Source organism: Paralichthys olivaceus, chromosome 7 (assembly GCF_024713975.1).
Source record: "Paralichthys olivaceus isolate ysfri-2021 chromosome 7, ASM2471397v2, whole genome shotgun sequence".
Lineage (NCBI taxonomy): Eukaryota > Metazoa > Chordata > Actinopteri > Pleuronectiformes > Paralichthyidae > Paralichthys > Paralichthys olivaceus.
The window spans coordinates 20086616-20111363 of NC_091099.1; the positions used below are offsets into that span (position 1 = coordinate 20086616).

The 24748-nt window shown below is 40.3% G+C and overlaps 1 protein-coding gene across 20 annotated transcripts in view; it reads right to left on the reverse strand.

The window, feature by feature from the left end:
• Positions 1–24748, reverse strand: part of plekha7a (pleckstrin homology domain containing, family A member 7a) — a 116434-nt gene that overhangs the window by 82675 nt on the left and 9011 nt on the right. The window contains exon 1 of one of the 20 annotated variants that reach the window (XM_069529048.1): positions 18903–19190. The exons of 18 other annotated variants lie outside the window; for them this stretch is intronic. In XM_069529048.1, coding sequence (XP_069385149.1) covers positions 18903–19054 — 152 coding nt within the window. In that variant the 5' untranslated portion in view covers positions 19055–19190. Of the gene's footprint in view, positions 1–7178; positions 7630–18902; positions 19191–24748 lie in introns of those variants that run through there. One more of the 20 variants, XM_069529053.1, reaches the window with a different exon arrangement.

The following is a 24748-nucleotide window of genomic DNA, read 5'->3' on the forward strand; positions in this document are numbered from 1 at the left end:
CTAAAATATAAATGGTTTGTTTAACACTTTTTTGTTCCTTCATAGTTTTGATGTCACTGCCATCTAAACAGCATTTGCTATTGACCATAACCTGAATAAGATCATACTCAGAACTAATCGAATGAACAGAGTATTCCAACCTTTGTCTCATTATGTAGACATGTACATGTCCTAATTGTACTATAATGTATGCATGCCCTGATTGCAAAAAAATGAATAATCTGACAATGCTCTGTATCATGTTAACATGAATATAAATGGTATATTACTGTATATTAAAAATCATGCAAACAACTAATGGAAATAATGTCTTATTGTGAATAAAGTCAATAGTTAAATCATTGGTGTCCAAGTAATGGTTATGGTTAAATAATTCAATAAACCAATTTAAAATCAACAAGACCACTGTTACAGGGTACACTTCTTACACAACCCGTACACACGTCTCCACTGACTCAAGAAACCCTGATGTGCCGATATCAGTGTTGACTCTGAATCTCCTACCTTCCGAAGCCAAGGCCCATACAATAGCCCACACTTCCCCAACAAGTGCTCAGCATCTCTGCTTCTCTCCGATTCTGCCAAAATCAACAGATGTCAAGTCTTTGAAGTCAGCAACCTCAGAAAGGGGCTCTAGGCCACAGAGCTTCCATCTGCACCGCAAGATTTAACTCCAATGAACCCGTATCCTGCAAGATTTTAGGTGCAGTTTTAAGGGACGGGAGAGATTTCTCCTCATCTGTCTGTATATCAAAACTGTTGATGTGCACGGCTGTTCTCTAACCGCCAGTCCCGATACTGCCACAGCAAACAAACTACATCTGTTGAAATGTGAAGAAAAACACATTACACAAACTAACAGCAGCTTTCTGGTCAGGGTTTAGCCTCCAAACACTTCAGTGAACTCTCCATGTCCCTGCTATGCAATGAAAGCAACTTTGCTTGTTTTCATTTCCACCCACTTCTCATGAATTGGTCCGAGTTGAAACAAGGACAAGTCGAGTATTAAGGGAAAAATTACATCTGGACAGCGCAAAATAAGAATGGGAAATAAGCTTGTATGGTTGGACATGGACATCATGCTAATTTACTGTCCTGACCAAGCAGAATATACGGTAGGTAAATTGAATTAATCAAGCTAATCAGCACAGGGAAATATGTTGACATTAGAAAAATGTGAGCAATGTCATTGAGGTTTTAATTTGAATTCTGAGCGTACGTTCTTCCCTCTGTGACTCAAATGAAAAATGCATGGAATTACATCTCAAACAAACAAGGCTGTAGCTGAAATGATGATTTTTCTGGAGATGCAAGCTTTTTATTAAAAAACTATGTGCCACGTAACTGTCTGTGAAGATTCTCAGTCAAGCAGATCAAGGTTATCCAAGAAAACTTGTCTTGTTTGTTGATACTTGAGGATGTTTGATCTCTTTTCTTCTTCAGTTCTGACTGGCTGGTGGGAAGTCCCAGGAATTTAGGCAATTTCCATGCAAAGTTTTCCTTTAAAATGGCATCTTAAAACTAAAATGATCTCTGTTCAGAAGAGTCCGTCAGTAAATAATCTCTGTTCATACAAACACACCTGAAAATGCATACCATGTGACCATTCCCATACACTGGGCATGCTGGCGTGAAAAGGACACTGTTTCAAACAAATATAAATAAAAGTGGTGAAAAGTAGGTGCAGGGATATGTTTTCTGGGACCAACTGTACCGTCAGAGGCGTTTGCAATAACAGGAATATCTCTGGACTGTTCAGGTGAGGTTATGTGCCTAGGTGGAGCAAATAGGAGGCAGGTCATTAGATGTGGAACTCACTGCGGAAATCCCGTTTTGTAGACAGCACATTGTCACTGGCATCGACCCTTATCCCCTCTCCCACTTTTTGTCTTTCCAAGTTGACATTGGGACATTTACATTTTCACATACAGCCCCTCCAGAAAATTTCAGGAGATTATCTGGAGTTCAGAGCATTTCTGAAAGCAGCTTAACATCATGCCTTCAATAAAGGGGGAGCGAGGAAATAACTTTGAATGGTACTCATGCAATTAGTAAAATCAGTCACACCACGAAAATGCTACCAAATTAACGAACAATTAATAATAGTATGAATGTATAGTTTCATAGACATATTGTGACATTCTATTGTAAATTCTTTTAGAATAATGTAAAACCAGACTGTAGCTGAAGCAGAGAGGATCAATCTTATTGCCCTAAGGCTAAATCGAGGTTTTTTTGTTTGCCATTGCTTTTCCAGATGTTACACTGTTTTACCTCTGCTCGTCTTATATTTTAAATCGACTGTATTTCAACTGTTTGTCTCTGTTTTGTTTCCTCTCTTTTATCAAATGTATCTGTTTTGTGTCTGTAAAAAGCACTTTGAATTGCCGTTTGGTCTGAAATTTTCGAATGAATAAACTTGCCTTCCTTAACCTCTGTGGGGTCATAGTCAATGCCACTGATGTCTCCTCTGATGGTTCATTAGTGCCTCAGGCTGTTGTAATGAGTTGATTTTTCCGTCCAATGCAGTGTGAAATGCAAAGACCTACATCAGTGAAACTAAAAAGGCATTTAACAAACACAAGAGGGCCAACTCCTCAGGTCAAGAGTCAGCAGTTTACCTACACATGAAGAAAAAAGCATCCTCCAAGGACAAATAATAATATATAGGGAAGGTGGAGGTGAAGAAAGCCATCAACTTCAAAGTAGAGAAACAATACGTCAACAGAAGAGGAGGTCTGTGAAACCACTTATCCTCCAAATATAATGCTGCCGACTCATCCCTTCCCAGGAGATTTATTGATGATTTACATGTGACTCGAAAAACAGTGGTTCACATTTGACTTGAGGTGACGACAACAATAGTAACAGCATTTGTTTCAACAACCTGGCGCAGCAACAAACCAAGTGGCGTCAACGACCTTTACAATGACCCCACAGAGGTTAAATGCGTGAGACTAAGATCTTGGATGAGAGGTGAAATTGAAGTAGAACCAAGTCTAGTTGCCCTAAATTCAGCTTTTCTTGGATAACTGTGTATGCCTTTCTGGGTAAGCTAAAATTAAATGTTTCAGCAGTTCTTAAATGCCAAAGATCCTTAGTTTCACCAGAGAAGCTGTGAAATCATCAACATTATAAAACTATACAAATTAGGTCAAGTCGCAGTCTGATAGCATACTAATCATAATCGTCTGATTCTGTTCAAGTACTTTGCATGGCAGGTCACAGTGATGTGGTTGGCATCAAGATACTGATACAGTTCTCAACATCTGTGTATATCGATAAATATTTTTTGAAATATTAATAAGCTTAGAAATATGACTTTTTTTGTAAAATGATCACATATTTAAAGCTCCAACTATTTTTCATTTTAATTCAGTTTTCACAGAAAGAAAATTGTGCGGATGCTATATGATACATTACAACACAACACCACATCTCTCTTGTCTGTGCAATAAATAAGATGTTATGTTTTGCTCTGCAGCTGGTTTGTCTTTCCCTTTCCTGTTCAATAAGAAATCAGGATTACTGACTTTCATCATTAATCAACCAACCCTCCTTTTGCTACATCACCACTGCCAAAGACAGGCCACAGCGGCAAAGAAACCACAGCCATGACAGGTCTCTCTAGTGGAGTTCCATCCAAGTCTGCAGCTGTGACAGCCTGACACTTTGTGACATAAGGGCACCCTCCCTGTGAGTGACTTGTAGGGAATTCATTTTGTCCAAGTGTCAGTTGCATCAAACCTCCAGCTGCAGCAGAGTGTCAACACTCAGGAGAAGGAGATGACAGCAAGAGACTGAATGACACATTCTCCTGGAGACTCCCAAGATAACATCCATGGTCATATTCTGGTACTGTACTCTTTGCATATTTCCTGTGGCATGTTTCAGTTTTAATGTTGTGGAAAAATGATAAGAGGCATTCAAGTGTGTGTATACAGTATTTTAGCACATATGATTAGTTGTAACTCATTTCCCTTTTCTTTGTCCCAAAGCAAGCTATGCTCCAACCCGTGATTGTCTTATTTTCAGTTCATGCTATTGCAAATGTGAAGTTAGCACAATATTTAATGCCAAAGTTTACACCATGCAGGCAACTAATTCAGTTGTTTTCTTATTAAAGATGAGAAAACCAACAAAAGCTACTGTACCAGTGTAGAAGCCAACAAAGAGCAATATTCCCAGAGGAAAAATGTAAAGAGAGTGAAATGTGAAAAATCAATTTTAATGTCACTAGATACATTTTGAACTTTTTTCATTTTTTTCTTTCACCTATGGACGTACGTAGGTCTCTTGCACACTCACCTTACTACCTCATGTAAAGCTAGTGTTCCTCCGTTCACGATTATTACTTGTCACACTCTCCTCAAAGTTATCTCTGCTTTGCCTTCAGAAGAAGTTTAACACCATAAGCTCATCTTCATTCCCTCACGAGCGGAGAATCCTTTTATGCAAATGTATTCCATCTAAACTGCAGATGGCAGTGATAACAGTACCACTGTACTTATATTTGTCTCCCACATTATTCAGTCATTGTTTAAAGATAAGCAGGTGATCACACTCTCACTTTCCCATTTAAATATTTACAAGAGGTTAAGCGTGGCTCTTAAAGTAAAGCAGAGTAAAGTACTAAGTTGTATTATAATATATTTATGTGTGTTTATATATGTAAGGTTGTGTGTGTGTGCAGTGCATGACAGTATGCAGGAATGAAGGTTTCCATTCACACCCTGCTGGGCCACCAGCCTAAATCCATTACATCCTTTAACCGTTGTGAGGCTGACAGCCACACACACACACACACCAAGTAAAATCCTCTCAATAAGGTTAAATGCACACAAGTACAATCCGCTAGGGTGTCTGGGTAACTCTTCACATGCTGTGTTGTGAGTTCAAATCTGTGTCATGACCTTTGACATGTCACTCCTCATCACGTCATCATGTTTTACTCTTTCTACCGAATAAATACTCCTTTTTTAAAATTCACAAAACACAGTAGATTATATACTCTATACACTGTTTTGTGGTATATATGATCTTTGCAATGCTATATAAATATTAACTTCATTAATTTGTTTCTTAGCCTAATATTTCCAGTCCATCTGTATCTTTTATCAATAAGTCACATATATACGCCCACTTCAAAAAAACCACACACAAATAAGATCAATACTCTGACGCAAACACATGCAGGCCCTCATTAAGCTTTCACACTCACCTCAAGCCTCTGCAGTTAACAGACGTTGCAGGCTTATGCTGGATTAGCGAACCAAACAGTGGAGTCTGGCTATAAGGACTCCCTCAAACAGCGAATGATCAACTTGTCATTTGAATGTAAACACACTGGATTAAGCAAATGAATGGAGAGTGGAGTCTGGTGGTGTCAATAATGCGCCCGTTGACAGGTGAGGGAATCATTAACCGGAGCAGCCTCCGCACGGGATCACTGAACTCTCCCTGAGTCTATAGAACAATGCTTCTATCTCTCTCATGCAATGTATTACTTTCATTTTTGGCTTTATCAATAAAGAAACAATTTAATTGTGCATGTGCAGTGGTCTGACAGTTTAGAGTGGTGCTCATGAATTAAGCTATATTATTTTATTGAAATAACAAATGCAATACTGAAGCCTCATCTCTCTACCGAGGATAAACAAAGATATTCTTTTGGTGCTTTAAAACTAACTCAAAGTTTTCTTCTTTTGTCAGAGAGATGTAGGTCATAAAGTCATATTTAACACAGCAGCCAGTCAGAGGATTGTAAATCCAAAAAGAGGATAAAAAAATATAGACGACGATAAGGAGATAGTAAATGGGGCAAAAATGACACAAAGCAACGAGGAGGACAGTGATTTGTTGGCAAACATAAAACTCGCTTCATCTCTTGCAGGCATCCAGTTTTTTTCTTATGCATCTTAAGCAAGTCAGATTTCAAATTTATGCAGAAAAATGTCAAATTTGACTTAAATCCACAAGGAGATTGGGCTACAGGTGGAACACTCATAGTGTGACTCACATTACTTCAACGTAAGAGACTAGAGTGGGAGTGAATAGTGATGCTTTGTTTGCTTCGGAGCTCAGGGCTATTTCCTGGATTCCTGTGTATTCTCTGCCACACACACTCTCTCTGCTATTAACTGGCTGATCTGACAGGTCATTGACCTGCCCAATGGTCTGAGGTATGACTCACTCATCAGCTATATCCCTCTGCTCCCCCTGGTGCCGACCACCCCTACTGCTCCTGTTGCTGGTGAACCAAGACCAGCGAATACACATGAACTGTGTGCACAGGATGGAGAGGAGAGAAAATAACACAGAGCTTTTAGAATCTGCACTTGCCCAGAGGTATCTTGCTATGCGTTACGCACTTTTTAAAAGATATCCTCATTATGCTCAACCACACGGAGGTTTCATAAATAACTAGTAATGGTGAATCAGTACTCTGAGGGCTGCACTTCGACAGCATTTAGAGGTGAGGGACTACTCTAGTATGTCGCAGAGAAAGAAGCATAGGTAGGGTCTGTTCGCTCCCTCTGGGAATGAGGATTGATGGTGTTCATTTGAGACTGGTCACATCTGAAACCCAGTGATAAATGTAATGATGTCGTTACAGTTCTAAGGGAGGAAGAGGTCCAGAATCAGTAAAATCTTATGTAATCCAGTGTTTTTAAAAACAAGAGAAAATTAGTTTAGAATCATGTGTCCAATAAACATGATGTATTTACTATGGGAGTGTTCTTAAGTAACATGCTAACAGTTTCCTGTTTGAAGAAATGTAGCATTGTCTTTTACTTTTGTCACAGTGACCAACAAACCTGTCAATCACTGACTCGTCTGCTTCACGGGGCAAAACCTGTTTCCTGCTTCTGTTAAAACAACATTCCAGACGAACCAGTTTGGCCACTACCTCTGCTGAAAACACTTAAACCCCTTAACTCGATAAACATTGAAGAAGGAATGCATTTAACCGGACTCATGGTGATAACAATTTTACAGAAAAAAACAACAACAAAAAACAGTGATTCCGATACCAGGCATGTTAGAGATATCGAAGGATAACGAAAGTGAGACATCAAAGCATGAAGCAAGTGACTTGAACTTGTCACAGATCCATGTAACGGCACAGGAAAGTAGCCTGTAGAGCCAGAGTTTGGGTTCATGTAATGATGGCTTACCTGCAGGGCGCATGGTAGAAGGGATATCCAGCGTGTGGAATATGATTGCAGTATCCAGACTGGTTCCACATGGTGCTTTCTCTTGTTCTACGGTGATAACAGTTCTCAAGTGTCGCTGCTGCTTCTTTCTGCTTTCTATTTCTAGTGCTGTGGCATCAGACTGAGGGGAGTGTAACATTAATCAGAGTCTCTTCTCTCGTCTCTTGAGCGGCTCCATGGGGGGAAAAAAACAGTCGAGAGCAGGTATTACTCAGACGATGAGGTGAGAAAATGAGTTGAGCCGAAAACAGAGGGGATGATGTCAGGTGAGTAAAGTCTGGTGTGGTTTACACACCTGGAAATGAAGTCCGCTCCTGCTGACACCCTCCCTCCCCTTCGACAATGCCACAACTACTCAGCAAAGTCTCAGACGACTGCCCCAGGTGAAGTCTGACATCAGAGGTTACTCCTTTAATCCTGCTCCGAGCCAGTCATTTCCCCGCATATCCCAGGTGTGATCGGTTATAACAGATGTCTTTGAGATCTACCTTGCTGAGCTATGTTAAATCATGCGTAATACATGTCTAGACCGTACATTTCAATGATTTTGGCTCTAGGATTTTCAACCTCAGAGCATGGTCTAAGATAAGCAGCGGATTTCAGAGACCGCCTTAACTCCAGCAATCCTAGATGACAAATAGGAGCCGTTTATGTCTTCTACACGTGCAGTGAATTCTCTCCAAAGTTCACAAGCAACACTAATCCATCTCTCCTTGACGTGAGCAGGTTAAAAATCCACAGTCCCTGCGTCCCTCCGCTCCATCTAGTTTGTCTCTGAGGAAGCCAGTGCCGGCACACGCGCTTATTTTCTCCAACCACAGGCTCCCCACCGGCTCTCGAGCCTCACGACACCACAGCAGTGCACGGAGCTGAATGACTGAGCATACTCACAGAGAGAGATAGAGAGAAAGCGAGAGAGAGAGAGGCGGAAGGTGGCGTTTAGAGAGCGCGAGAGAGAGAGAGAAGGAGGAAGACAGGGGAGCTGCATTCCTTTTCCCGCCTCATGCTAATCTGGCAGGATACACACTGCTGTGAAGAGCGAGAGAGAGAGAGAAAGAAAGAGACACAGAGAGAGAGAGAGAGAGTATTCTTTACACTTCATCTATCGAATGTTTGTCTGTGGTTGAAGAGGGATCTCTCCTCCTGAGGTTTCTTCCTGCTCCACCCACCTCCCATCACAAAGTGTTTACAGTGTACAGAGACCATGTTGACATGTTGCCAGGGTTTTCACCTTTACCAGGGAAATTAAGATTGTAATCACATGTGGATGTGTAATCACAGTGAAATATGTAGAGCACTCTGGTATTGTAAACTGAGGCTAGAAAAGAATGTTAAAGTCTCATCTGCATTTCTTGGAACAAAGAGCATAGTTCAATCAGGAAGATGCCGATGGGAAAACTTTTCAAACCCTCTCACTAAGGTTGAGGTATCGTTTCAAATGTTCTGTCCCAGAAACAAAACTATCATTTTCAATACTATGAGAAGTATACATTTGTTTTTCCAATAAATAATAAGAAATATTAGGACAACAATGTTACAGATCTGACAACACATTATAGGAGATGATGGTGAAAATTTCTTAAAGCCCAAGGCAACATCTTATGTTTGCTTGTTTTCTCCAGTCAAAAGGTCCTAGACATTTCAATCACTAACACGAAGCAGACAGACAAATTATCATTGTCATTGCCATGTTTGCTTGTAATTCCTCAGGAGTTAATTTAGCTTATTTCTTCAGTTTCTTCTGCCAGGAAAGTCATTTTTTCTACCCCTGTCTGTTTGTTTATTGGCTTTTTTTGTTCAGCATGATTATGCAATAACTACTGGACAGATAACCACAAAAAATGGTGTAAAAATGAGGTATGGGTCTGGGAAGAACCCATTACATTTTGGTGCAAATCCAAGGGCAGATGCAAGAACTTTTTCCACACTATCTTGCTTGATATGGCAATATTTTAAATATTTTTCTCAAATTCACGTCATACAATCAATGAAATCATTATACTCCTCGCACCCAAAAGTGAGAGGCTCAGTTGCACAACAGTATTTGAAAAAGTCACATTACTGAATGCATTTATGCCATAGACTGTTGAAAAAAAAATGGATAAAATGACAGCTCGTCAAAGTGAAGCCAAAACATTATTAACTGCAGTTAAGGTCATAAATCCTGCCTCCTTCATGTTAGTGGATGGGACATGTGTCAAACAAAATAAATTATAAAACATGCCAAATAGGTTTGAATAGTTTAAAAGGATGGTTTGTTTCATTTGAGGTAGTTGTTATCACTTGCTTAAAGCTTGGTTTGAATTCGTTATTTGCCACTTCAAAGGATTGGTTGCCAGCTGAGACTTACACGCAATTGGTCGAGCACATGTATGGGTGGGACCATGACACAGCAGCTCCGCTCCATGATCATACCGTGCAGATTCCAAATGACATAACTAGTACAAGCCGATAGCACCCATATCAGGGATGTAATGTCTTAATTATTGTATCCTGAGGGCAGGGGGAAACGTCCATCTTTATATTCAGTGTGATATAAACACAACCCATCTGTACAAAGCTTAGTGACACAGAGAAAGCACAGTAGAGAGGGTATATAAAGCCCTAATGGGATGAGAAGCCAGACATACAAATAGAAAGGAGAGCTAGCAGACACAGACACTGTGCTGTCGTCTACATCAGGTTACTCACAGCAGAGCCTCAAACCTCCTGATCAGCACACAAAGCCTGCAGGTGAGAGGTCACCTCTGTGCAGCTAAACAGAGATGCGTCTCCCCAGAGACGTGGACTACTCCAGTGCCCTAATAAGCAGAGCGCCGCTCTGACCCTGCTGCAAGGACAACTCTGCTGCACCTGGGGAAAGGCTGGTGACACACCAACAAAGCTGGCAGAATGACAGCTTCACTCACTGCAGGTCAAAGTCCAGACATGTAATCTGATATAAAAAGAATGTGTACAGCGATGTGGTGGTTTGAAAAGCTCAAACCATGTAGTCGTTTGATTACATCATGAATATTTGTTGCGAATATTTGATTTGGTTCATTCACTCGAAGGGATTTTCACTCCACAACCCTGATAACATGATGAGAAAAGTTGAGAAGCATGAAGTCTTATCATAATAAATGGAAAAGTGAATGTTTACTGGTTGAGCTGTTCCCTGTGGAGCATTTCTACTCACTTATATAGGACATCTTACACCGTGCGCTGACACTCTTACTATCATCTTGCATCACTGTCCTGTGTGAAGTGAAAATTGCTCTGCCTAATGAGAGCAGGGGCTCATCTCACAAGCCTCTGGTATTCACATTTGCAAGAAACTGTTTCCAATCAGCCGTGGAAAAACACCAGATGCAGATGGAATGTTGGCCATGTTTGGTTATTGCATTCATCACTCGCTAAACACACTTTCCCTGTTACCAAAATGGATTGTGAAGTTCTTGTGTCCACTCCAGGCATAATTCAGATTATTTAATCCAATGAAAACACATTGACTCCCCAGGTCTTGTTGGATTTGGAGCATTTCACAGAAGGTTAAGCACAACAGAGTTCACAGTGACAGAGCGGTATGAGTTTTTATCAAGCCAATCAATTTCTCAACATCATAATCAATTAACTACAAGGAACAGAAAAAGGTCACGTACATGGTTGCTTCCAACATGGGGGCCATGAGATGACTGACAAGAACAATTGTGTTTCTGTCACTTCTTTAATGTTCTGGCTTTGACCAACTATTTTAACATGTAATCACTAATAGATGGAAATATTCAACTCATTGGCATATGTGTGACTGGGGGGAGGTCACAAGGAGATGTCTATCTAATCTATCCAATAATACCATAAATCTCTTGACTGTATGTGGAACGTATATATCTCAAGAACTGTCTTATCTGCTTCACACTTGGCATGTGTATTATTCAGGTCCCAGAGAAGTAAGGTGTCCAATTTGGTGAAATTTGGACACACAGTCTTTGATATTAAGTAAACTCTGAATAAACAGGTGACCAATGCTCTGTAGCAGCGGTGGTTGGAACTCATGAACGTAAATACAATTTTCAGTCATGACAACAGCATGTTCACAACAATGGCAATGACAACTGATTCTCCAGTTCAGTTGTGCGTGCAGTCAAACCTCACTGAACTTTGAATAAATAGGTCAGTCCAGCAGGTCTTTACTCGTAGCTGCTCAATTACAGCAGGTCACTTTTATAGTTTCGGAAAACTGCAACCAGGATTATCACAGGCCAAACAATCGAGCAGGTTCTAATTAGTTGATTAGTTGTTATTGTTTTATAAGGTATTAAGTAGATATTAATAATATATGAATAACATTAATAATTTATCATATTTTTCAGCCCCTCAGGTGTTGATATTTAGCTTATTTTATCAGGTATAATAAAGTATTTGTAAAATTGTCACCATTAAACAATTAATCAGCAGATTCATTGGTGGTAAATGGTAAATCATCTGTATTTATATAGCAATTTTCTAGTCCTGATGACTACTGAAAGGCTATACAGTAGAGTTTATTGCCTTTTACACACACATTCATACGACCTTCTGGTTAGAGGACGACCACTTACCCCCTCAGCCACAGCCACCGTGGTCATGGATCGTTGCTCTAATTGCATTGGGTCATAAGGTAAATCTGTTCTTTGGCAAATTTCTTCCCATTACACTCACAATGAGGTTGAAGTCTGATAAATCAAATAGTTTAGATAGCATGCAGCATGAGGGGTAAAACATTCCTGTCTGTGGTCTGTGGTCTGCTGACCTCTGACATCATAGAGACTTGATTTATTCACCCACTCTCGAAAGACATCATCATCTGTGGTGTAATTGGCTGGTTACATCATGTCCCTTTGTTGTGGTGAGAACACAAAAAAGAGGGAAAAAAAAAAGGTCGGAAGCAAAAGAGCTGGAGTGGCAGAGAGGGAGGGAGGAGAGGGGAGATGAAAAGAACACAGAAAGTGGAGGGGAGAGAGAGTCCCCTGCTGTTTGTTTTTATTGTGAAATTTAATTCCAGTACAATCTAATCAGGGTTTTGGAAACACAGGGGACACAGCTCCTTCCTCTCCTCCATCCTCCTCTGTCTATGCCTTCGCTCTCCCTATCTGAGGAAGCAGGTGGACTGGCTCCACCTTTGCTCGCCTATCTACCCACACACACACGACGGTGCACAATGATCTGCAAGTTGCACATAAAAAACATACTAATATACACGCAGACACACCACAGACAAATGCACACATGCACGTGGATACACAAACACACAAATTTGATGTACGCACAGCACATGCACATACAACACACGTTCAGAGGATGTAATTTTGCAGACGGTTGACAGCAGTGTTGAATTATTATGTCAGTGGGTGAGATGGCAGCAGTGTGATTGGGCCTGTGATTCAGCTTATCAAGGTTTTACAGCCTGAAACTCTCCATTGACACTCGCTTTAAGATGCACACACACAAACACACAACCTCCTAAGGGACATCTACCTCCCAAAGACCCACTGTGACAACCCATATTTCTAAAAAAATCCATGAAAAACAAGACAAAGTCACACACTTTCTCTAAGAACCTAACCTTTACAAACATGAACCATTGATTAAGTGATAATTTAAGATTTCTGGGTTCAAAAACTAACTGTAAATCCTTTTTCGCACTAAAACCTCCAGGACCTGACATTGTTTCCTCCACCTGTCGCCTCAACAGCAACTAAACAAATACTACCAGCTGTTTTAGGCAGTGCAAGTATAACTTTTTGTGTTTTAAATGAGAAAGCTGGATGAACTCCTGTGGTCTATGTATTATCTATATCATTCATGTACATGCTCATGTGTATTTGAAGAAGATTTCCTGCTTGTATGACATGTACTGTATTCAGAGTGTGTATGTGTGTGTGTGTATGTTTGTGTGTGTGTGTCAATATCCTCGGTAATCTTTTGATCCAGATTTTTTTCAATCTTCAGTCTCTCACTCACTCACAAGACGTACACACAAGACCTAGCCCTAATATTAATACAGCACCTGAAAACTCTTCTCTTTTATCATCCCTCGAGGCCTCACAGGCTAAAGAATGACACCACAATTAGACAGAATCTTTTAAATGCTGGATCAGATCCAGAGGAGGGAGAACAGCAAAGACAGTTTCTTTAAAAGATTTGGATTTGTGGGATTTGATGAACTCCCTGTCTGATGGATGGATAAAACTGTATTAGACCAAAGTGTACACCCTTGGTAACCACAAATACTGAACTTTCTACTTTGCTTGTTAAAACACGGTTGATAAAGTAACTGTGATTAAAAGACCAGTGCTTTAATACTGCAAATTCAAAATAAAAAAGATGAACTGTTCATCGTTAAATTAAAAGGAACTGTAGATTAGCTGTAATGATTTTCATTTGATGTTTGATTCATTGTCTCTTTTTCTTCTGTTGCCATATGATTTTTGAATGAATAACTTGAACTACAGGCTCTTCATTTATACACACACACTCACACTGAAAAGCTCAATTGGTATGCAAGACATGAATGGTCCACAAAGACAAAATAACACTGTAATGATCCTATTGAGAGAATCATGTGATACAACAGCAGTTTAATACTAACAGCAGCATCTCAACCTCTCAGCCCGGCCACTGCAAATGTTGGAACATAAGAGTGAAGGTTTGAAAAGGCATATTAATAGTAAGGTACAATGCTATCATAATATTTATCCAGTCCAGCAAACAGCACAATACTTGACTCTTAGAAAGACCATTCTGTATGTATTGAGATTTAATACAAAGAGAAAGAGATGCAGCATGACTCAGTTCTTTTGTAAGTCAAACACTCAAGCTCATTCTCACTCTACAGAGAGGCTCCAGTTCAAAGTTGAGCACAGACAGGCTGGTGCTGTTTTTACAGGCAAAGAATAACACTTACTTAATCATTTTCAGCACACAGAACGTGAGTTAAACTGACTGTCACTCAGAGCTTGACTGATTCTGACTTTGAAATGACTGGTCGCTAACTCCACAGGTATTCTGATCAGCTGTCAGAAGACCAAACCCTTCAGTCTGTTTGGTCTGTATCTGTTTCTTCAACATTTTGTTTCGAAATGAGAAAATGATGACATAACACTGCAATAATCCTTGTATGAAAACTTGTGGAGAGCTGTGGGTGGCAAAATAGAATGCTGTTAGATAATATAAACCATAGCACCAGCCATTCTCAACCAATCTCAAGAGAGATTAAAGCAATTTACATAAATTCTGTCCATTGTTTTTGCCAGATTAAAAAAAAAACAAAAAAACTAGAAAATTAATTTGGAGACTACAACGGAATGAAGTTCCATGCTACACACTTCATTTTACAGCTACGTTGGTGTGTAACCAACTAATGTTGGCAATGTAGCAATAGCAAAAACTTACATATGGGAAAATTGCTTAAATCATGAAGTCCTTTATCAAACCACTTTACAACAGTAGAAAGTTGATTTGATGAAACTGGAGATGTACAGTTAATATAAATGGACAAGTGATCAGGGCTGAAGACCTGAATAAAATAAACATGCCGGATAGCTTTTACCAGTATTTGCTTATTTGGCCTCGTGTACAGTATGTCTAAAACCCTGCACTTCTGCTGAAGACAGGGAAGCAGGATCATTTTCTGTCTATCACTGCTCAGTTTCATTATTCTAAGCACCTCACATTAACCTTCCCCCTCAAAAGAAATTCTCACTCACTCGTTTCTTATGTTGAGGGGAAGAACCTCGTTGGACACGCTGCTCAGACAATACAGCTCTAAAACTTGCTACTGCTACAATGTAATCGTTGGTCAGATTCTTCAATTGGACTGAAGTGGACTTTTACAAAGACCCCTTCCCTTTGCAAGTAAAGTCTGGGCTTTGGCTGGGTCACTCAAGGACAATCAACATTTTTTCGGCTGTATGCTTCGGGTAGGCCAGTATTGCTGAAAGATTAACCTTTACTGATTGTGAATCAGGTAGTTTATTATTCCACCAAAGTGAACTGAATGCTAGTGCTGGGCTGGTTCAACTTTCAAACATTTTAAGAACCAGTTTGAATTTTCATTGGCTACAGCCCACTTTAGGCCAATTCATGATATTTGCGAAGCTACGCTGTAGGTAGGTACATGGTCTACGCACGTTGCCTATGTACAGGGCCACACTGTTGTGAGCATTCACAGTTGTGCTGAGGTGTGTGTGTGCGTCATTGGGCAATTACACCAGTGTAACGATAGTGGGTGTGGAGCTGAAACGCTAGTGGCTGTAGGGTTTCTATTGTTACTATGCTGAGTTTCTTCTGGTTTCCAGTCTGCTTATTTACAACTTCTTGGGTGTCTCTGTTTACTTCAGAGCAATGGCGATTGTTATCATGTTGGAGCTGAAAGCCATGAAGAGCAATTACTCTTTCTTAAAGACTTGCACCAAGCTACAAAGCGGACCAATCACAGCTCTTGCTGTCTGCATTACCTCAACAATAATTTTTGGGGAGGTGCACATCAGGGCACGGCGTAGGGTACATGTCTCATCTGTCTGTCTCTGTCTGTCTGTCTCTGTCTGTCTGTCTCTGTCTCCCTCTCTCAGCTGACATCTCTGACCCAATACAGTTTAAACGATGATTTGTTTGTCACCATCGCCACATTATCAGCACATCACCACATAATGATCGATACTTTTCTGCAAACATTCATTCTTTTATTCAGCCCCCCACCACCAGCTCGTTCGCTCTCCTCTGTGTGACAACTGTGTGTGTGTGTGTGTGTGTGTAGGCCAATGGAGAGAAGTAAACAAAAATGTGGAACGTGAAAATCATGCCTTGAAGTGCATTTTATTCGCTTGAAATAAGAGCATCTCAAATCCATGAACATTATACCTCCAATACTATAAAAAGGTATATTGTAAATAATTATTTTAGTCTGGTTTGAGAACTGAATTTACACTTGAGTTTCTCAGTGAAATAGCAATGAGCAGTTCCTCCCTGCTTCTCTGTGAGCGAAAAATGAAAGAGCTCAACCTCCCCACCCAAAAGTGACCCCTTTCATTTAGTTTTCGGAGAGTGTTGACGGTGAATAGCCCAACAGTGCCAGGAACAGAATAAGAGCCAACTCTCAGTCCATCATGACATGAAAGGAAATTCAAGGTTATAGTTTTCGATGAAGTGTGAAAACGTGTCACTTAAGTCAGGGACAGACAGAGAGGGCTGTCATCATACACTGATGAAATTGTATGAATGAGATAAAAACACAAAGCAGCAGAGAGGAACATTAATTAAACATACTCATATGTTGCCAACTCAGATAGATTAAGATTCCGTTATTGATAGGACAAATGTAATAAGTTATCCAGGACAAATACTTTCTTTGTTGATTAAAATGCACCTTGTATCTGTTTAGTGGTGTCATCTTTAACCACATCTCACTATGTGCCATAATGAGCCTGTTTTGAGTGGCAGCTGTTGTAATGAGGCCTTTACAATTGCACTTCTGTGAGAGGGAGAATTACACAACAAAGGCCGGGAGTGTCTCTGCTTGGAGGAAAATTGGGGAATTCTCTGCATGCTCATCTTTCTGTCATCACCTTCCCAAATGTCACACGGACATACAGTTAAGGTCAATACTGGGCTTTTAATCACAGGGAAATCGAAAGAGCAGAACTGCTTACTCGAGAAGTCTTGGTTTAATGCTTGAAAGACCTTCTCGATTTAGGTGTTTAACTTGTCCGTTGTTTTTTTACATGATACAAGACATATCATGAGTCAACGCCATGACAGAGAATATATGTATATATAATATGGCATTTTCCTATATACCATATTCAGTCATACTTTAAGAACTATTGCATTTATAGTTTTATTAATGCTACAAGCTGTACAATCATTGTAAAGTCTACTTCAAAACATCCTATTATCAATCTCATGTTTCTGAGGTGTAAAAGCAATTCACAGAATAGAACCGCCTCCTGCCATGGTGCCTGGTTATCACAATACCCCAGGGAGCTGGACAAAGGCCGTCCTTTTCCTAATGGACTGCTTTTTACTGCTAACCTGATTCAGTCAAAACACAGTGTGCTTGGCGGCAACCAAACAGCCGATTTACCACCTGAATACCAAACAGGCAGGCCAATGTGTAGAGAGCTTGTCAGGCAAAAACACTGTCAGAAACACCTGACTGATTAAGTCCCAGTGGCTTGGCAGACTCTTTTGCATAAACAATGTACATGAGCAGCTTTTTAGAGTGTTGTAAGCTGACCTATCTATTCTTTATCAGTAATATATACCGAAACATCCTCTCCAGTATCGTTATAGTGATTCTACTTGGTACATTAATTGTACATACATTGGGTCCAAAATAAAAGCATAAGAGGTGTCACCAAAGTTACAAATTATAGCAAGTCGAACTTGAATGTCTGTATTTAACTTTCACTGCAGTCCAGGCATTTTACTAAAATGTCCAGAAGTTCAATGCGTGTCAGAGTCACGCCGGCCGAGTGCAGTGTTAGTTTGATTCAAAGAGGAATATTGAGTCATATCGCAAATGTTTTTTAAAATTGAGCAGCTTGTCTTTTTAAGCTTTGAAAAAAAATGTTTGTGGTTATGAAATGTCTTAATGTATGTGGCAATCATCTAAAAGCAGATTTTGATCAGTGAATCAGAGAGAATACAGATAAATAACCTTTCATAGCTGGATTAAAGAAAACACTTGCTGCTGTACTCCTCAGAACCATCTCATTTCCAGCCACTGTGTTTGATCAAGAATAAAAAACCTTGCACTCGAGCAGACCATCAGACTGGCTGTGGCATATTTAGCCTCCCAGTATAGCCTACATATTTACCACTGCAGCTTTCTAAATACTGGTACTTAGAGCTGATGCAAATCCTTGCACGAGTGTTTTGAAATTCAAATTGTTTCTGGAGGCATTTTCAGTCTTTAAGACTCCATCTGGCCCAGATTTTTCTCAGCAAATAGCATCTAGGTTGTTTTTACAAGATGCTTCTCTTAAGGCACCAAATTAAATTCAAATCAATATTGGTTTGTGCCAAAGAGATGACAGGTTGAGTCTGGGTGTAAGAATTCAGTCACTACTGTTTCTGCAAGAAAATGGGGGATTATTATAGTAATAGTAAATCATTTCTAGGACAGTAGGCCTACATCTTCCTCTCTCATCCCTGTTTCACTTGCTTGTCCGACAGCAGGAGCAAATCCAACGTCTTTATGATCTGAGTAGCTGAATGAGGCTGAGGAAAGTGCTGGGCGTCAGTAAAGCTGTCATACACCTCTTGTCGGGCTGAATTAATCGTGTGTTTGCATTCAGCTGGGAATCAGTGTGTTTACAGTAACCCTTCCATGTCAGACACAACCACAACTGGCACTCAGTGTGTTTGTGTGTGTATACATTCACTTGTGTGTGTTTGGAGATATGTAACAGATGCAGCTTGACTAGTGTGTGTTTACTCCTACGTCCCGTGAGTCCCGTTACAACCGCATACAGCTGACAAACTGCACTCACGCACAAATTGTTTTATTTTGTGTCAACAGCAAAGGAACTGAGCTTCACCCAGAAACAAACTGAAAACATTTGCCACGATGACGAATCTTAATCTCTGATAAAACAGACACTTCGCCTCCACAGATGTCAGCACTTCACCATTCTGTGTTGAATAATTTTACGACGGGCTTACCTTGCGTCACACGTCAGATCCCATGTGGAGAATTCATGATCGTGGACGTTAGTGACCACCTTGGCCGTCCTTGGCCAGACTGTGTGGCGTTTGATGGGAACCAGCTCGTGGCCAGCCTCCCGTGTAGGGTCACGACTGCAGCAGGTACCCATCGTTCCACAACAATGGACCTCTTTTCCGGGTGATTAGAGGCTTTATCCCTCTGAATCCTCACTCACTTGTAGTAGCTGGGTTCTCTTGATTTAGTTTCCCTTTTCACAGTGTTTCATCTCTTGTGGATGTCGTCCTGTCTACGGCCGTTTCTCACAAATTTTACAATTAGAATGATCTCAATTAAAAGTCACTGAGAAGGGCAAGAGCGAAGCAGAGCACGAAGGGTATGTTGAGGCTCTCTCTTTCAATGTTTTCAAATATTTAAACATCTTCTCGTCTCTTCATACTCCTCTCACTACATTGCTTGCTGCTGTTGTGTCCTATCAAGTGTCATCACCGCTGTCCTATTTGTCTCCGACCTTCCCCAGTGCTCCTCACATGATTTCTCCCTCTCCAAACTGCATTGCTAATGTTTTGGTGGCGTGGCCCAGGCAGTCTCACCCGCCTCCTTCCACTGACAGAAAAGCCACTGTCTCCCACGACCAGCCAGACTCTGAGGGCCACAACGTTGTATCAACCATCTTGTTGTTTCTCTCACTCGCTGTTTGCACCAGTGTCCTTCAATCCCTCCTTTGTGTCTGTCCTCCTGCTCAGTGTGGAACACAGATGGACCCCCCCCTACACTTTCCAATCACAAGCTTTTCGCCTGGTTCGCAGACAGTCATGCGGAGAAGAGCAACATGAGTTGGTCCTACACTGGAGAGATGAGTGGGCTTGTCGTGTGGAGAAATTCAGCAAGTGCAGACAGCCTCTGGGAAATGTTTCCCTTTGTGGGCTCAACATTTTATGCATTTTTCCCATTTCTGAAGTTTATTGTTTTAAAAGCATGTGTGCAGACTTTGGATGGAGAATACTGGTACGTCACTGAACACATTTATGATGAAAAACCGCCTCTGCTAAATGGATTTTAAGTTTTTGATCACGTATTTATATCCAAAAAAATACTGCCTTTTAACTTCCCTGCAAATTCTTAAAATGGTTTACTGCACCATACAGCCCACATTCTATTTACAAAAACCTCTAGGACTACTATGTGAGTTTTTGATATCAACATTTGATTCAGCCATGCTTGGTTTGCACAAAGGTGAAACTGAGGACATGTGGCAGCCTGAGCAGCAAACACAGTTGAGATGTAAAAATCACATTTTTCATCATTGTATTTAAGTCCCCATGGTCAGAGCCAGCTGCCCAAGAGAGATCATGCTGATTTGTTTACTGCCACGCTTCCTCTATGAACTGTGAGCCTGTCGCATGCTCATTGCTCATAGTATGACTTGTATTCACAAGTGTTGCGACTTTGCTGCTATTTTGAGAACAGGATATAAGGGGGGGATTGAACCAGAGGAAAATCAAAGGATGGAGGAGAAAACGGAATAAAAGAGAGCAGCCGGTGTGCAAAGCAGAGGTGACTTCAATCCTTTGAGAATCCATTGAGATGTTGCAATGATCGTTCAAGGCCACAGGAAGTTGACGCTTAACAGACAAATTACACTAGAGACATTAGAGGAAATAATGGCTGCTCTACCTCCGATGCTAAAAAAAAATCCTACAGGATTGTAGGATTGCGGACCTAAAACAAAGATACCCATACCTTTCAGACCCAACTCAACTTCCATCTCTCCATATGTGCTGCACAGTCATACAAACTGATAAGCATGTTTTTAGTATTGTGAACACTGCCACTCTCACAAATCCACCTTTTCCAAGTTTAAATGAAAGATGAAGACTGACATTGAGTGTACAGGAAGCTGTGGGTGGTTAAATGTTCTCTGAAATGTATAAACAACTGTTGATAAAATGCAGTGAGAGGCAATAACTCTGCTCTCTACTTGTGACGTGCAGGAAATCAGGTGTAGCTGTTCCCACGCTATCAACAGAAAGAAGGTCGCTGTGCACACAAATCTAAATTTTTTATGACATGGTTGACATTTTAACAGATGATCTTTGTGAGTATGATTGTACCAGAAAGACATTTATTTTAAGAACATTTTGTCACAGAAAGTGCTCCCTTTTTTAGGAAAGAAAGAAGCCATACACCTTTTGAAGGAAGTAAGGAAGAAAGGATGGGGTGGATGACCATTTCTCATCATGTTGTGGTAAGTAATCCTTTTATATGAGTAGGTGTTTCTTTTTGAGATGTAATATCTAAACTGTTCCCATGCAAATTAATCATTTTGTTTCTCTTTAATATCACAGTCATGAGCTCTCGGATGAAGCTGGGATGCTCCTAATTACTTTCTGATTAGCTGTTTGGATTTGAGCGGCTATTTGTTTGGTACCAAACCACTTCTTCTGTTTATCTGATTATTTATGACAAAACAAACTGGTAGCAGCACAATACAGCAGTTCTCCATCACACTTTAGTTGTTGTTTTCAGTCCTGCATATTCTCAAAGAGCTTCATGCTAACCCACATATCAGCCTGACAGATCTGTGTTGGACTTAGATCCTCTGTGAGAGTCTGTGGATTAATACCACTGCAGGGCATGAAGGTTAAATATTCATTCCATTTTCAGAATCACTTCAGAGATGCTATTGAGTGCACATATCGGCATGCGGTGCACTAAAATGACCCAAAAGCATAATCTTTGCATCTGCAATAGTGTGAGGAGGAGAAGAGGAAGAGGGAGACAAGAGGGAGACAAATCTCCAAAATATTATTTTCAGTTTGAAGAGTATTAAAAGAATTCAGTGACAGGATTGATGAAATCTAACTACCACAGGGAGGTGCTTTGTTAGGACACATGATTCAAATGTCAGTGTGTATAAAACATCATTGTTAGGACTGTCTGGTGGACTGTCTGTAACCTAGATTGTAAATAAAGATGAATGCCGCATTTCCACTTCCTCCCACTGTGCACAAATGAAGCCAAAATATCCGCGATGCGAACACTGCCATCTTGTGCCAATGATGGCATTTGGAGCCAAAGTCTGAGCCGTAGCGCTCAGGGATGGAGTCGCATTATCGAGGTCCCGCTAATACACACGCGCAACCAACTGCAGCTCAGTCTCAGCTGTCAATCATGACGTTGCAACTCGTAAATATGGCATCTAATGATTAATTAAAACCAAACTCACTGGAAGTTTTATGCACAAAAATCAACTTTTTTTAATTTGAAAAGTAGAGAGAGAGAAAATATATATTTGATAATAATATCAAGTACATTAAAACTGCACTTATTGCCTAGATCAACATTTTGGAAAATATGCTTATTAGCTTTTCTGCTAATCATGAACAGATCAATAGGCGAGTATATAGTGGAGCTGGAGCCAGCGGTTGATAGCTTAGGTTAATATAGCTACCCTGCCCATTGCTCCAAAGCTCATTTAAAAGCTTGATAACTAATACAATCCCGTTTGTTTAAACCTGAAGCTGAAACACAACAAGCCGTGGTTTTACAATGCTATAACCATGCCCTCCCAATCTAATTCTTTGCACAGGGAAGAAAATTAATTAATTTCACAATATGGCAACACTCATCAATAATCCATTCATATACCAGCACCATTATTTCATCAGGTTTTAATGTGCAGTCACTAATGGAAAAATAGAAACTGTGATTTAATTTAGATTGAAAAGTGCAGACCTTTTTATCAAGTTCAGCTTAAATTCATGTCACAGTTGAGCTTGAGGTTTACTGTTATTTGTTAAATCTGAATAATTAAGATAATGTACAATTTTTGGCTTCAAAAAAACAAGCATGGCCCTCCAGGTTACCACTCCCCAGCAGTTGTTTGCGTGTTTGGTGTTTTGTCTTGATAAGAGTTGATATATGATCAATATTGTTGGGAATAAACTCAGTGTTAATTGACTATTCACTACACTGTAGATTCAAACCCTGGTCCTGGCTTTCCTTAATGACTGAAATAAGGCCTCTCTAACTGTCTCAACATCTCTTACCCTTACAGAGTGAAAAAAGTAAGTCAGGTAAAAGTTAGGAGGTGAAGTCACAGCGAGACATACTTTATAAAACAGGAGAGATGATCAGCTATTGACAGAAAGGGAGTGCGTGTAAGGCAGAGTGTAAAAGAGGGAGCGAGACGGAGAAGCTCTCTCTGCAGATGGATACCATCTCAGGGGAAAGATCGTGGATTTGATGAAAATTTACTTGTCTTATTTCAAAAAGACCCGCATTCCTCTATATCTTATACTTTCTCTCATCTTCTGAGGTGAAGAAACATTAAATATTCTCTCCACTCAAGAGCCAACTTTACTGCAGGAGTGTTTACTCCTCTGGTGTTTGCCAAGAAAAAGCCAAAGAGCGGTGAAACTTTTCTATCAAGACAAATGGAAACAGAGCTAGAATAGCATCAATACATAACTGAGCTTCTCAATCCATCAGTTTCATTGAAAAGACACTTAAATGTGTCTTTTGAGCAACTAAATCATGACTTATCTTTGATGAAACACTAATGGTGGTTTAAATATCATATTTATTAACAAATGTATATAAAAATGTATGGGTTAACATGGCTAATAACACCACCTAATGTTTAAATCCATCTTGGACCTTGTAGACTGACGCTTAAACATAGAGTCAACTGTTTGGGACGTCTCTTCGTCATGAACATTTACATATATTTGAAAAAGCTAACATCCTCTAATCAAAGGTGGGCAGCCCCCCAGCACCAGGGACCACTCTTGGGTGGAAATGTGAAAAGCTGTGTTGATTTTCAAATGTACACATCTACCATTCAGAGAAGCCCCCATCCTCGCCTCGCTATACAGGGGTCCTCATGATCTTTGCTGCCGCCGATCCTATCCTCATACTGGTGCTGGAAAAGGTCAGCACCAGCAGGGGAGAAGACTTCAATTCCTCCTAAACGTCTGGATCATAAGTTATCAGAGAAACAAGCTGAGCAAATGTTAGCTGCAGCACAGCTCGCAGACCCTCTGGGATGGTTTTATATGTACCTGTTTTAATTACCTGGTCCATTTGTTTCAGGGAGGAGGAGACCTCAGAGAAGATAATTCAGCTCCTGATAAACAAACGCTGAATGACTGACACTAAGGGAATCCTAAACTGACTGCAATGACAAGACTGATGACTCAATGCTACTTCTCAATGTCACCAGACTCTGTCTTTTGTTGTTCTGCATAAGACAGAAAACTATACATTGTGCATTTAAAACCCTCAAGTTTTTCAAGGAAATTCTGCCATTTTATTCCTGCTGAGGACTTTCAGAACACATGTTCAAATATATGCTCTAAGATGTGTGGGAACAAAAGAGATGGAGCCAGGAGAGAATGAGGAAATAATTTACCTGACACCTCTGGACGTTACTAATTTACTCACAATTTAAAGTGAGCTGAATGACAGTCAAGAAGGAGAAGCATGTTTACAAAAAGCGAAATATAATCCTGGCATGCAATGTTGCTGAACAGGGTCTTTTGTAGAGAGGCAGGTGTTGGAAGCAAATATCTGGAGGGAACACCGTTAAATATGGAGAACAGCCAGTGAAGACAACATTGAATATAAACACTGTCCTTGGGCTGACATTTACAAGAAATAATCTTTAACTTTCCTGCTGCTCCGAAAGCAAACACAGGAAGTGCTTAGCACCTTCGACCAATGAAAACAACAGAAAAGCTATTGTTGACAAAGCTTTCTTTTCCAGCCTTTATTTGTCTGCCAGGGAACTGTTGGTTCTTTGGTTTAGCTTTGGCTCCACCACAAAACAAAGCCTCTTTTT